The 14,507-nt window shown below is 41.8% G+C and overlaps 1 protein-coding gene across 2 annotated transcripts in view; it reads right to left on the reverse strand.

The window, feature by feature from the left end:
- TRAK2 (trafficking kinesin protein 2) overlaps positions 1-14,507 on the reverse strand; it is a 69,695-nt gene that overhangs the window by 4,572 nt on the left and 50,616 nt on the right. For both annotated transcript variants that reach the window (XM_062189966.1, XM_062189963.1), the window contains exons 10-15: positions 10,578-10,715; positions 8,124-8,203; positions 7,733-7,936; positions 4,533-4,831; positions 2,349-2,615; positions 733-838 (exon numbers count right to left, since the gene is read on the reverse strand). In XM_062189966.1, the coding sequence (XP_062045950.1) occupies positions 733-838; positions 2,349-2,615; positions 4,533-4,831; positions 7,733-7,936; positions 8,124-8,203; positions 10,578-10,715 (1,094 nt within the window). The remainder of the gene's footprint in view (positions 1-732; positions 839-2,348; positions 2,616-4,532; positions 4,832-7,732; positions 7,937-8,123; positions 8,204-10,577; positions 10,716-14,507) is intronic.

Raw genomic sequence — 14,507 nt, forward strand, 5'->3', positions numbered from 1 at the left:
AAAACCAAGCAAAGCTTTGGTAGGTATTCCAGGCTTTCTCCTGACTCCATGCTGAGCTGTACTTGATGACACGGGGACAGACTGGAGAGGGTACTTCTTCAATGAAACCCCAATAGCAACTCTGGACACCAAAGCCCTGGGGAGCCTCCTGGACTGGTGATACAGATGCCAGCAGAGTAATGAAATGAACCTTAAGTGTGAGAGAAGATTCCCATGCAGAACTGTCCAAGACTCTGCCCTGGGTGTCTGTCCCTTTGGACACTTTTAGCTTGTATAGTTGGAAGGAGCAGTAGCCATGAGCGCGACAGCTTTCTGCGAGTTCTGTGAGTCTGATTAGCAAATTACTGGCCAGGAGCGTGGTCTTGGGAACCCCTGGATTTGCAGGCAGTGTTAGCAGTGAGGGTGTTCTTGTGTAGAGCACTCGTCCCTTGGGCCTTGCAGTCTGGCTAACTCAGGTACAGCCCCAGCTGGGTCACTTACTAGCTGTCTGCCCTCACACCCATCATGTACACATCCTGTGCCTCAGTTTCTCCATTTTATACAACACTTGCCCTGCCTACTTCAGAGGGTTACAGTGATCAAATAAGAAAATACAACATGAAAATATTCTAAAGGCAAATTTTCATAGAATAGTAAGATTCCGAAACTTAAAATGAAGGTAATTTAAAAAAGAAACTTGTGAAAACATAATGCAGAAAAGAAATGACAGGCAGATCTCCCAGACGCTTTTACCTGGGCGTGACCTGGGTGATGTCTGAGGGATGTAATATCCGACAGGTGGTGAAGGTGAAAGTCGAGTTTGTGCTGGACAGACACTTCCCTGGGTTTGAGGTTGCAACTGTGATAGTAGGTTTTAGGGAACCAAACACGAAATTAAAAGACTAGATTAATAAGGTAAAAAGTTCATCATTATGAGTTAATAATACAGCACTTATCAAATGTCTTCTGTACTAAAAATCCTCAACTCTGGAAATGAAAATATAAAGACTGTATAGGCCGGCGCCGCGGCTCAATAGGCTAATCCTCCGCCTTGCGGCGCTGGCACACCGGGTTCTAGTCCCAGTCAGGGCGCCAGTTCTGTCCCGGTTGCCCCTCTTCCAGTCTAGCTCTCTGCTGTGGCCCGGGAGTGCAGTGGAGGATGGCCCAAGTGTTTGGGCCCTGCACCCACATGGGAGACCAGGAGAAGCACCTGGCTCCCGGCTTCGGATCAGCGTGGTGCGCCAGCCGCAGCGGCCATTGGAGGGTGAACCAACAGCAAAGGAAGATCTTTCTCTCTGTCTCTCTCTCACTGTCCACTCTGTCAAAAAAAAAAAAAAAAAAAAAAAAAAAAAAAAACCATATAACATCAAATGGTTAATAGAGCTAAATCTTTCAATACTTTAAAACTAGAAAATCAAAAGGCATTAAAAAAGCTTAGAAACTTAGAAATGAGAAAAAACACATTTTGGAAAAAAAACATTTAAAAATTCAAGATCTAGTCATTTACAGCATGTGGACAAATTATCTACCCAGTGTTTCTCAAAGTGTGGTGAGGGGTGGGTGGCACCTTAGTGGTTAAGTCATGGATTAGAATGTCCATGTGCCCATGTCCTGTATCAGAGCACCTGGGATTTTTTTTTTTAATTTTAAGATTTATTCATTTGAGAGGCAAAATCACACACACACACACAGAGGGACAGAGATATTTTTCATCAACTGTTTCATTATCCAAATGGCTGCAACAGCATGTCTGGGCCAGGCTGAAGCCAGGAGTCAGGAACTCCATCAGGGTCTGCCACGTGGGTTTCAGGGGCCCAAGTGTTTGGGTCTTCAACCACTGCCTTCCCGGGTGCCTGATCAGAAGTGGAGCAGCTGGGACTCCAGTGGGCACTCTGCTACGGGACGTGGGTGGATGCCTTCACGCTCACACACCTGTTCCACAGGTGCTCCGGTTTGTTGCCTGCTGCAGCTCCCAATTCCAGCTTCTTGCAAACACACACCTCGGGAAGCAGCAGTGATGGCTCAAGTGACTCCGTTTCTGCCACTCAAATGAGAGGCTTGGATTGGGTTCCTGGTTTTGCCCAGCCAAGGACCATGGCAGATAAACTCCAGGAGTTTACAATGATTTTTAAGAGTGTAGGGAGATTCTGGTTCCAAAAGGTTTGCAACTCACTGCCCTCTCTACTTCTGCAGGCCGGCTAAGACACAGAGCAGAGAATCAGGAAGGTCACTAATGCTGCAGATTTTCATTATCTTACACTCAGGGTTGAGCACACTCCAGGGAGCTCTGAGCAGAGGCGGCCGGCTGAGCAGACGGCAGGCGAGTACTACCGCCTAGGAGACCATACTCAAACACACATGCTCCTTACCTGTCACTGGTCCACTCGTGGAAGTGATGGGCGGTAGGAAGATCCCTGCTACTGGCTTGGATACGGACGGCGTCTGCTCCCCTTGATGAGGCTGCTGAACCTGAAAAGTGATGCCTTCCTCATCATCCTCTTCTAAGTCTGAGATGTGATAGATGGCGTCCTGGGGCAGCTGGGTAAAGCCTTTCGTAATGACGCCCGGCCGTGGGTCAAGAATGGTTCCCAGATTTGGCTGCGCAAGCTGCTGCCAGTGGTGCAGGGTTTGTGATCCTGAACACGCAAGGCAAAGACACAAAGGAAAAGGCATGCTTACATTTCCCCAAAATCTTCGATTTTCAAATAGGAGCTAAAATTGTGTGTACTAACAACAGTAACAAAAATACTCATTTGTTCTTAATATATTGGCAAAATTTGCAAATTAAAGTTCTCTGTGGAAGACTGACAAGATGGTGAAGCTGTGAATAAAACATGTGTCTCCTACAGATGTTAACTTTAAAAAGGACTTCTAGAATGGGTGAGAAAATGGATATTTTTTAAAGTTTTTTTTTTTTTAATTTTGTTTGAAAGGCAGAAAGAGAAAAATAGAGACAGAAAGAGAGAGAGAGAGATCTTCTATTACTGATTCACTCTCCAAATGCCTGCAACAGCCAGGACTGGACCAGGCTGAAGCCAGGAGCCCAGAACTCAATCCAAGTCTCCTCTATGGGTGGCAGGGACCTAAGTACTTGAGCCATCACCTGTTACCTCCAGGGTGCTCATCAGCAGGAAACTGGAATTGGAATTGGAGCTGGGACTTGAGCCCAGCTTTTACTCTGAGATGGGATATGGGCATCCCAAGTGGCATGGTAACCACTGTGCCAAATGCTTGCCCCAAGATGACGTCTTTCTTAGGAACTAACAGGCCGAGGCAGTGCCGAGAAAGAAGACATGCATCTCAGAGGGGAGTTGTTGTTTTCTCAGATAAGAATAACTACTGGTAGAGCAGGCATTTAGCCTGGTGGTTAAGATGCCCAGATCCACTTGAGTGCCTAGGTTTGATTCCCAGCTCTGCCTCTAGACTCCAACTTCCTGCCAAAGCGGACCTCAGGAGGTAAAGGTGATGACTCACAAGTAACTGGATTCCCGGCATACTCATGGAAGACCTGGATTGAGTTCCTGGCTCCTGACTTCAGTCCTGGTTGTTATAGGTATTTGCATATATTTATTATAATTATATATGTACATAAATACTCCCTTGGCCTGGAGTTAGGTCTACAAATTTGGAAGCCAAAAGCAGGATCCTAGGTTGGAAGACATACTGAATTTTCACTTTTATTTGCATACTTCTCCATGCTGCTCATAATTCTCCTTTCCCCAGGCTCCACTGGAGAGCAGGAAAATGAAGGAGATGATAAAATCAAAGGTGCATCTTGTTGGTCCCAGACTACAGAGTAGTAGTGAGTGATCAGCCCAAGCACTCGCACCAGATGAAATATCTAATTACACCACTGTAGTTGTTTCATTCTGAAAATGCCAACTCTAATGAATACCTGTACTGATTAGCAATGAATAAAATTAAATAACTGAACCACTGAGTTTTAGGGGTTCTTACATAAGGTTATCTACTCAAATTTTTGTTTACTGTACAACTCTTTCATGATAATGACAAAAAAAAAGTCATTCAAGGATTGTCAATGTTCTATCAAAAAGGCACATCTATTTTGAATTCAAGTTCTATCTTACGAGAGAATAGAAAATGAAATTAAACAACTGCAAAAAAGAAAAAGAAACAGAAAAGAAAAATATATGCACAAACAGCTCTAAGCCAATTATATCCCTTGGGTAAAGAATTGTTTCTGGAAAGGAAGGTAAAGGTGAAGAATTACCTCTAGATCATTTTCACTTATCACACTCTGTCCATCTTAGCATGGAACCTGCTCTCAATGATACAGGATAGGGAAAGTCCTGGCACTTATATCACATATCAGTAGAGAGAACCGACAGCTCATGGCTTAGAGAATGAAAATCTCTCCATTCCCTAATTTTCCACAGGTACTTCCAAGGACTATCACCCCAACAGTGAGATTTACGGGTAATAACGATAGCTTCTGCCCACAGTACTCTCACAATTACAGCACAAATCTCAATTCCCGAGATAGCAAAGTCCCATGGCATGCAGCTTGGAAAGGTTCCCTACTGATTCTGTACCTTCAAGGGGCTTGACAATTTGTAATTTTTCTGGCATAAAACTCCGAAGGCAACTAGCACTGCTGAGGTCCGTGAGCTCCGACTGGTCAGTGCAGAGAGAGGCCAGGCTCTCTGTAGGGGTGAGGCAGCCACTAAACCCTTCCTTCTGGTCAGCCAGAACCTGGATCTTCCTCTCCCATTCTTCTGCAAAGAACTGCTTCTCACTCAAATAGTTCTGTCGACGCAGGCTAAGGCGATGGAGTGCGGTAGCCAAGTCGCTATCTGCAGAGGGTCCTGGGTGGCCCACTGGCTGTGATTCCCTACAAGAAAGTCATATTCATGGAATGAGATCATGATCATCAGGGTCAGGAGCACAGCCTAGACCTCTCCCTTCAATAATGGTGAGCGCTCAAGAGACTGATCTTAAGTATCTGGAATACAGGATAACACCAAACCGGGACTTCTACATTTCATTTGTCCAGATCATTTCACATGACTTCAGAAAGGCAAACAAATGGACTTTTTTGTCATGGTGACGTAACTTCTCTAGTTTAAGGAATCTGCAGATAAGAACATCTATAAGTTCAGATTAGTCAGAAAAGTAAAAATCATATTTCACTGATATTTATCATCAACTGTGAAAAGTATCACTATTTTATATACTATAAATAAAGGAAAAAAATGCTACCCATTAAATTCTGACATGGGGCGGCACTGTAGCGTAGAAGGTTAAGCCTCCACCTGCAGAGCCAGCATCCCATAATGGCACAGGTGCAAGTCCTGGCTACTCCACTTTCTACCCAGATCCCTGCTAATGTGCCTGGGGAAGCAACGGAAGATGGCCCAAGTACATGGGCCCCTTGTACCCACATGGGAGACCCGGAAGAAGCTCCTGGCTCCTGATTTCAGCCCAGCCCAGCCTTGGCTGTTGCAGTTATTTGGAGAGTGAACCAGTGGATGGAGGACTGATCTCTCTCTCTCTCTCTCCATATTTGTTTTCAAATAAATGAATAAATCTTTTAAAAATACCCACTGCATCTTTAAAAACAAAAATTCTGACATGCCATTAATTGCAAAACATACAATTTAAAAAATATTGCAGGGGCCGGAGCTGTTGTGTAGCAGGTAAAGCCACCGCCTACAGTGCTGGTATCCCATATGGGCACCGGTTTGCATCCTGGCTGCTCCTCTTCCAATCCAGCTCTCTGCTATGGCCTGGGAAAGCAGTACAAGATGGCCCAAGTCCTTGGGTCCCTGTACCAGCATGGGAGACCCGGAGGAAGCTCCTGGCTCCTGGCTTCAGATTGGCGAAGCTCTGGTTGTTGTGGCCAACTAGGGAGTGAACCAGTGGATAGAAGACTTCTCTCTCTCTGCCTCTCCTCTTTCTGTGTAACTCTGACTTTCAAATAAATAAATAAATCTTTTAAAAAATATTGAAATGTGAAAAAAATCAACTTTGGGCCACAGAATCCCCTAAGGATATTTCAGAACATTTTAAAGAAAATAAGAATTGTATTATAGTGCATTTTCATAGTTCTCTAACACATTTTTTTCACTTTTCTTTTTTCTTTTTTTTTGACAGGCAGAGTGGACAGTGAGAGAGAGACAGAGAGAAAGGTCCTCCCTTTGCCATTGGTTCACCCTCCAATGGCCGCCGCGGTAGGCGCGCTGCAGCCGGTGCACCGCACTGATCCGAAGCCAGGAGCCAGGTGCTTCTCCTGGTCTCCCACGCGGGTGCAGGGCCCAAGCACTTGGGCCATCCTCCACTGCACTCCCTGGTCACAGCAGAGAGCTGGCCTGGAAGAGGGGCAACCAGGACAGAATTGGTGCCCCGACCGGGACTAGAACCCGGTGTGCCAGCGCCGCAAGGCGGAGGATTAGCCTAGTGAGCCGCGGCGCCAGCCATTTTTTTCACTTTTCAACATAGCATGGCCCACGGTAGACCAGGTGCTGGATTTTTGTATTAGTAGAGATATTTCTCAGGTACCAAACATCTATCCTGCAGCTAACTTTCCAGGAAAGCCATTTAACTTCTAGTCATGTGTAATTCAGTGAACTGAATTAATACAAAGAAGCAAAAAATAAGAGCAACCTGTTGGTCTCAATATATATTCAAACTTATTGTTTATTCTCAAAGAACCAAAGCAGTTCAGAAAGTACAGTTCATGAGAAAGTCTCATCTGAAGCATTTGTGCCAACAAGCAAACAGAGTCAAACAAATATGCACATGAACGTTTAGGCTCAAACTTTGTAACACCAAAGAAGAAAATCCTAAAATTTTAGGGTTAAATGCAAGATCTGTTTTGAATACACTTAATTATAGCTTTTGCACTCCAAAAACTAATTTTTTAAAAAAAAGATTTATTCATTTGAAAGGCAGAGAGAGAGAGAGAGAGAGAACTTCCACCTGCTGTTTCACCCCCCCAAAGCCCCCAACATCCAGGGGTGGGCCAGGCTGAAACCGAAGTCTGGAATTCTATCTAGGTTTCCTATGTGGATGGCAGGGGCCCAAGCAATTGGATCAATGTCGCTGCCTTCCCAGGTGCATTAGCACAGAGCTGGATTGGAAGTGGAGCAGCCAGGACTCACACCAGGGCTCATAGGGGATGCTGGAGTCCCAGGCGCAGGCTTAACCTGTTCTGCCACAATGCTAGCCCCTCGCTCCAGAAACCTTTATGAAAATTTCACTTCCTAAATATATATATATATATATATATATATATATATTTATTTTCATTTTGTTTGAAAGGTAAAAAGATAGAGAAACACAGAGAGACAGATAGAGACCTCCTAACCCCTGGTTCACTCTCCACATGCCCACAATAGCCAGGGCTGGACCAGGTTGAAGCTAGGAATCCAGGACTCAATGCAGGTCTCCCACAGGGTGGCAGGGTCACAAGTACTTAGTCATCACCTGCTGCTTCTGAGGGTGCTCCTTAGCAGGAAGCCAGATCAGAAGCAGAGCAGCCTGGACTTGAACCAGGCCCTCTGACATGGGATGCAGATATCCCATGTGGCAACTTAACTGTTGTGCCCAGCATCCAGCTCTGAAATCCAGCTCATGATCTATCCTACCAGTGATGATACAGGACCTCAAAACTGAAAGCAGAAAGTTCCAGAACCTTCTTGGGACAGTGTAGAATAATGCTGGAATTCGAGTACATGAATCTGGTATATGCTACCAAAAACACACAACCACTGCCATGATCCAAGCTGCTTACCCCGGAATCTCCTCTGAGTTGCTTCCCTGGTTCAGGAGTGGTTTGTCCTCTGTTTGCTGTAAACCAGATTCAAAAGGTTTTGCTGTCATGATGACACTTGAACGGTTGGAGCCTGGGATGGGCAGCAGAGCTGGCAGTGGGACAGTGCGGCCTCGTGCGTCATTGACGACCTTAACAGTATCAAATACCCGTTTCTGTTGGGCTCTGTCAAGAAAAGACATGTTCATTACTATTGCAGAACCACAGGACTTTCTCACAAATGAGGACATTGTGAGGAAAAACTAAATCTAAGCGACTTATGACTGAGTCTCATAATATTTATCATTTTGGGTTACGCTTTTTAAATTTGCATTCCAGTGGCTGAATGACAACATATGTGATCTGTACTTACTTTTGTTTAAAGAGAGAGGATTCCTCATCCAAACTCAATTTTTTACGCATGGTCCCCTCAATTTCAGCTGCTAACGATTCCTAAGAAAAAGAATTTGAAATCCCAAAGTGATTATTGCCCTTATAGGAATTAATAGAGTCTTTATCATCCTGTATGTTTAGTGTTCTAAAAAAAAAAAAGAAAGAAAGAAAGAAAAGAAAAGAAAGAAAGAAAATAGTCACAGGCTAAAATTCAGGGGAAAAAAAGGGACATCCTGGAACCAACTTTTGAATAAGAACCAACTACCTTTTCATGATATATTTTTACCGGAAATCAGAAGAAAACAGTATAAGTAGAAAATATTACATGTGCAGACACATAAATAAAGTCTGAAAGGCCAAAACCAAGAGCTAATAGGGATTCTGTAGAGGGTAGGATTTAGTGGTATTTAACAATTTCTTTTTCCTTTTCTGTAACTCAAACTTATCTATAACAAACACGTATAGCTTCTACAATATTAGAAAACTGATGAAAGAAAACAGGGGAGTTTCTTCTTCCCCCGGTCAGAGAGGAAGGTTCAACTCGCAGGGGCAGCATGCTCAGAGGGGCTGAGCTGAGGACGACTGGGACTGGAGGTACTGCCAGGAGGTCCTGACTGCTAATATACATAGATGGATGATACGGATACAGGTAGAGGAATGGACACGTGTATTGTATTGTGTGAGTATATGTATGAAATGCAAGTATCTGCAAGCTCTCTCCACCAGAGGGCTTAGAAACTATGATATGTTAGTGGCAGTGGGTGTAATCTACCCAGATCTGGAATTTTAAATCCCATTCCTCAAAGTAACCAGAGTTCCTTGGTCAAATGGCTGATTCCAAGACTGGATCAGGGAAGTACAAGACGAAACTGAAAGAGATCTCTCTGACCATATCTGGGACAATTTAAGCATCAAAAGAAATTAATAGTAATGGCTTATAATCTACTGAATAAAATAGAAATCTATGAGTCTCTACTGTCATGACTAAAAAAGTTGGAAAAATGATGGAATTAGAAAATCACCATTTGGCAATTATTACAGTAACTGAATCAGATAAGAACCATCAATGGGTACTAAAACTAGAGGGTAAAAGTTTGATGAGAATGATGAGGAGGCACTTGGTTTCAAAGTATCTCCCCACAAGTGATCTTTGACCACTTGGCTGAAGTAGTTATCTGCCAATATTTTTCACTATAAAGTTCATTAGTGATAATTATAGTTAATTAACAAAATTAACACTAATTTATTTTTCAGTGATGAAAATTAACAGACACTATTTTAACCAAGAAATGAAAGTGAATTAACACCACCAGTAATGGGATAAACAGACACTGTGTGCCTTCAGACACAAGGCACTAAGAAGAATGTGGCATTATTTCTGGCAAAAATGAATTATCTGAATCTAATCTCAGGGAAATATTGGAGAAGCCAAAACTGAAGATATTCTCCAAAGGTCATGGAAGACAAAAAATAAAAATAAAAACTGTCCTAGCTTGAAACAGCTAAGGGCAATGTATCCTTTAAAAGACATCATTGGGAAAGTGGGCAAAATGTGAACTGTCCTTCTGTGTTAGATGATCGTGTTGTGTCAAGTCAACTTCCTGATGTTGACAGCTGTACTATGGTCACGTGGGAGAGTGCCCTTGTTTTCAGCAAATACACACTTAAGGACCAAGGAGTAACAGGGTGTCTTTGCAACTTGTTGTTAAGGGGGCTCGGAAAAACAGTGAATGACAATGGCAAAAACTGAAGGATCTAGGAGAAAGACATGTGATAGTTCTTTGTACTATCCTGGGAACTTTATTCTAAGTTTTAAATTATTTCAAAATAAATTAAAAAACAAAAGTTTTGCCTGTACTCTTACCAAAATCTACTAAAATTTACAGTTTTGGTTTTTCAAAAAATTTCATGGCATCGCACATTTTGTTTAAGAACCTGATTGCTAAAATAACTCTTTGAACTAACATTACAAAATCTGGCATACACTCAGAGGTCTTTACTAATGTTTTTCATTAAAATACTGTTTATTAATAAATTAAACAAACTTGAGTCCTGTTGTTATGGATTGTATACTCTAACTGGAGTTAAACACACCAAGAAATACAAGAGGTTTTGTGGGCTCAAATGACTGTTTAAATAAGTGGCAGGTGGTGGGCCTAGGGTAGGATGACCCAAGTTTAAGTAGCTCTATGGCACCCAATTTCCTTAGAGTTCATCTCACATTTTACAGCAAACCTGTGAGGTCATCAATGGAATGAATAACCATACTAAGGAGGATGCAGATGTACAAATTAAGGTCTAAATCAGTAGATTCCAGAAACAAAAACAAATCATATTATCTCTCTCAAGATGCTTTGCATCATCCTAAGACACCAGGCCAATCCAGTCTTAGCCAGGTCACTTTAAATGTACAGCATCTCTCTCAGCTCCTCACCCCGGTAAAATCTCCATACGTCTGGGAGTAGTAGAGATGAGCGGCAGGGCCAGTTCTATTACGAAGCTCCTTTATTTCTTCTTGGGATTCATGTAACATTCCCAGACACTCCATATTCCTGTCCTGTAACTCATGCAACTGAAAGAAAGGATGGCAGAATACTGTATTATCTTCTGGAAATAACAAAGCAGGGAAAAAACCATTGGGACGAGCATCCAAAGGGCTCATGAACTTTATGAGTACCATTTGCATTCAAAGAGCCTGAAGCAAACTAAGCAAAGAGAGCACCCTCAAACTGCAAGCAATTAAGGGCATCTTGGCCGAAATTACACATAAATGTGACTTTGCAAAAATCTGAAATCTAGCTGAGACCATTAGAACTGACAATTCGCTATTTAATGGTTCATAGCCCCCCAAAGTGTACAGAGGGAATATAATAGGGATGGTCAAATTAGGGTTAGCGAAATATTAACTCTTCCTTTTAAACATCACTCCCGAGTATGTAAGTGAAAACATCAAGAGTCCATAAAGTATTATTTTTGATGTCAGGGTTCTCAAAATCCTAAAAAAGTAATTTTTCTTCTTTTGTTTCAGAACCTTCTTTACAATTAAGATACACAAGTCTGGTAAAAGAGTACATTCTTTCAGAGCATCTTCTAACTGCAAAACTCTCTTTGGGTACAGTAGGTGCACCAACTCATCAGGATCACTAGGGCTGGGGATGCTTATTTAAAAGGCAGATTCTAGGCCCTCACTCTAGACCAACTGAATTAGAAAGTCTTGGGATGGTGCCTGGGAACCTCTATCTAAAACCTGCTCTCGTGACTTTTCATAGCAAACAGAAACTGAAAGAATTTGTTGCCACTCATCCTGCCCTGCAAAAGATGCTTAAAGATGTGTTACACACAGAAACACAGAAACATGGTCACCAATATGAAAGAAGGTAAAGGAAGGAAACCTCACAGCAAAAGATCACAGGAAGCTCAATTTCTCTTTGACATAGAATTAAACTCTGATGCTCTGTTAAAGCAATGTGTTAAAGTAATCTATTATGTTCTCTTGATGTCTGTTAAATTCTAATTGTTCAAAAACAGCTGAATTTTTATTAAGAGCTATGGGTTATTTAAATATGTGCTTTTTTCAAAAATTTGAATAATCACCTTGTAACAATGATCAAATTTGGTCTATGTTATGTCATGATTTTAAGAAATCTTATTTCAACCAGATATTTTGGATTTTGAGCCTTCTTGGCATTCTTGACAGGCATTCAAAAAATCAAAGTTTCAAACAATCTGGTCTCTAAAATTTCCAGTAAATCCTGGACTTTGGTTTTTCCAGTTTGGGCCCAGCTGAAAAAATCGAAGGACCTATGTCTCTCATCTTATAGAGACACCAACTAATCAGTCTATTTGGATTATATTAGAAGGACTGTCAAGATGTGATGTGGTACCAGACTTTAAGTTTCTATAATGGAAAATGCTATTAATACAAATGTTTGAGAATTAAAAAGTCTAATGATCTTGTGTTACTAGACATGATAGTTATCTTAATGAGAAAGCCCTAGAGGCCTAAAGGGTTAAATACTTGTAAAATCCTACAGGTGCTTTCAAAAATACTGTGAAGTAAGCAAGTGCCTCTTGTTGGCTGATGAGTTTATAATTTTAAACATGGCGACTTAAAGTCTTTTGTCATCCACAGTTATATATGATGTGCTGCTCATAAAACTAAAGCGTTGTTGGTTCTGTGTTTAGCTGTCCTCCTATAGGTTCCTATGGACTTTTTCCAGCCACTTTTATTGTATTCAGTACTTTGGGATGGCTCTGTAAACAGATGAAGCCAATAATGTATTAACAGTACCAACTGAGAGAAAGTATGGTTAACTGAGGTTACTAAAAAGAAAAAGCAATTCAAATCAATTGGCAATCTACAAAAAGAGTTAAAGATTTTAAAAGCTATTATTAAAATTGCTATATTGGTCTATTATGCTATGTTATATGTGTGTACATATTGTATGTCCACATGGGGAAATTTTATTAAGAGTTTTATTTTAAATGGCTTATAGATAAGATTGTCCATAAATTTAAGCTGCTAAAATCAATCAAAGATACATTTTAATTTGTGGGACCTGAATCTGTGTATCATATGTTTTAGACTTGTTGGTAGAAAGAAACTAAAAACATTTTAGATGGTTGTGCTTAAGTTTACTGGCTAAACAAACTACACCATGTTAGATATTTAAGAGGTGTTTTCAAATACATGATTCTTAAAATTTATAGAAGGCATTGGACCTCCTGGTAAATGTTTTCTTAAGTTGTTATCTAATGGTTGAAACTGTTTGCTAAGTATTCATGTGATATTGCTATTGTCAGCAAGCGATCTAGGACTTGCTCCCTCATTTCTCTATTCTAAGCCCAACTTGTTCTTTCATTTCTCTATTCTCTTCAAGGTAGGAAACTAATTCTATTATGAAGGAATCTGTAGGATGCACAATTTAATCTTTAGACCTTATAAAAGAGATGGCTAACATTTTTCTGCAATAGCATAGCCAAAATAAGAACTTAAATAATAATCTCATAGCTAGATTCACTTCGCCATCAGCCAAGTATACAGTAAGTAGAAAAAACCTCCCTTTCAGACCAAAGGGAAAGAAAGTTTTAAAGTGAGAATATAATTTTCCTCATGGGCATTGTCTACCTTAGAAAAACTACTACAGAACATGCCTGTGACTATAGACTTGTAGTTCAGGCCACCGAAGATTAGAGATGGGACACGGGCACTCCCTTGACTTGCATCCTCTGGTCTGCTTTAACACAAACCAGGAGGAAAAGAAAGCTCGGCATCAGAAGCAATGGGTGGCAGGCCTATTCATGGCTGATCTGTACAGTGATCTGCCCTCAAGGAGACCCAACAAGCCAGTCCACTGCAGTGGCTTTCAATGTGGTAAGCCTGGGCTTCAGCAGAAGTCAGCTTGTGAAGAGCCCTGGCAGCTCTGCCAGCCAAGAGTTGGATCACTGGAAATGGACCTGCCCTGGAGTCGAAGGATGCCCAGGTCAGAGCCACAGATCTTATTGGCTCTAAGCTGAAAAGCCCTTCACTCAGCCCAACTTCCAAAGTGACCACTGCAGCTGAGGGGATGGTCAAGTCGGGTCAGCAACATTGCAGGCAGAACTGTAAATTTCTTGTTAGAGATGCCCCCTGCCTTTACCTGGCCAGCTCTCCTCCCAGGCCAGCCAAGTAATGAAAGTCAACAGAGTGCCTTCCCCTAGGAGGTTCACACCTCCCTTAGGATATACCCCATGTGAAGAGATAGATAGGTCTGGGCCTCTGAATTTATAAGGCCTAAAGCCCACCAGATTATTATCAAGCCCCTTCTATCAGGTTCTATTTGCCTCTCAATCAGAAAAATTACTTGTAGCTTAGACAGCACCTTTCTTAGCTCCTCTAATAATGACTCTGTCCTTTGTTCTAGGCCCTGTCTAGTGCACTTGGGCCTCATTCCTTTGTAATCATAACCTCTACTTTACCACCAATGGCTCTACTCCCAACCTGTGTGTACTGATGGTCCTCTTCCCCACTTAATGCTGTATAATTGTTCAAACCTGGTAAATGCCACTCTTAGGATCATTGGTTACTATCCTCACTCTGTCTTTTATGACCTTGTCTAAATATGATCAGAGTTGGGGAACTCAAAAGGCTTCCATAGCCTTGGCAACTCATGACGACAGCCTAGGATGGTTACTGGCGCCATAAACTAGAGTGTCAATTTGTTGGGTCAACAACAGGAGCCACTGTGTACTTGCTCCTCATGTAGGATCTCTGTCCTTAATGTGCTGTACATTGTGATTTAATGCTATAACTAGTACTCAAACAGTATGTTTCACTTTGTGTTTCTATGTGGGTGCAAACTGTTGAAATCTTTATACTAAATTG

The sequence above is a fragment of the Lepus europaeus genome, chromosome 1 (genome assembly GCF_033115175.1).
Source record: "Lepus europaeus isolate LE1 chromosome 1, mLepTim1.pri, whole genome shotgun sequence".
Classification (NCBI taxonomy): Eukaryota; Metazoa; Chordata; class Mammalia; order Lagomorpha; family Leporidae; genus Lepus; species Lepus europaeus.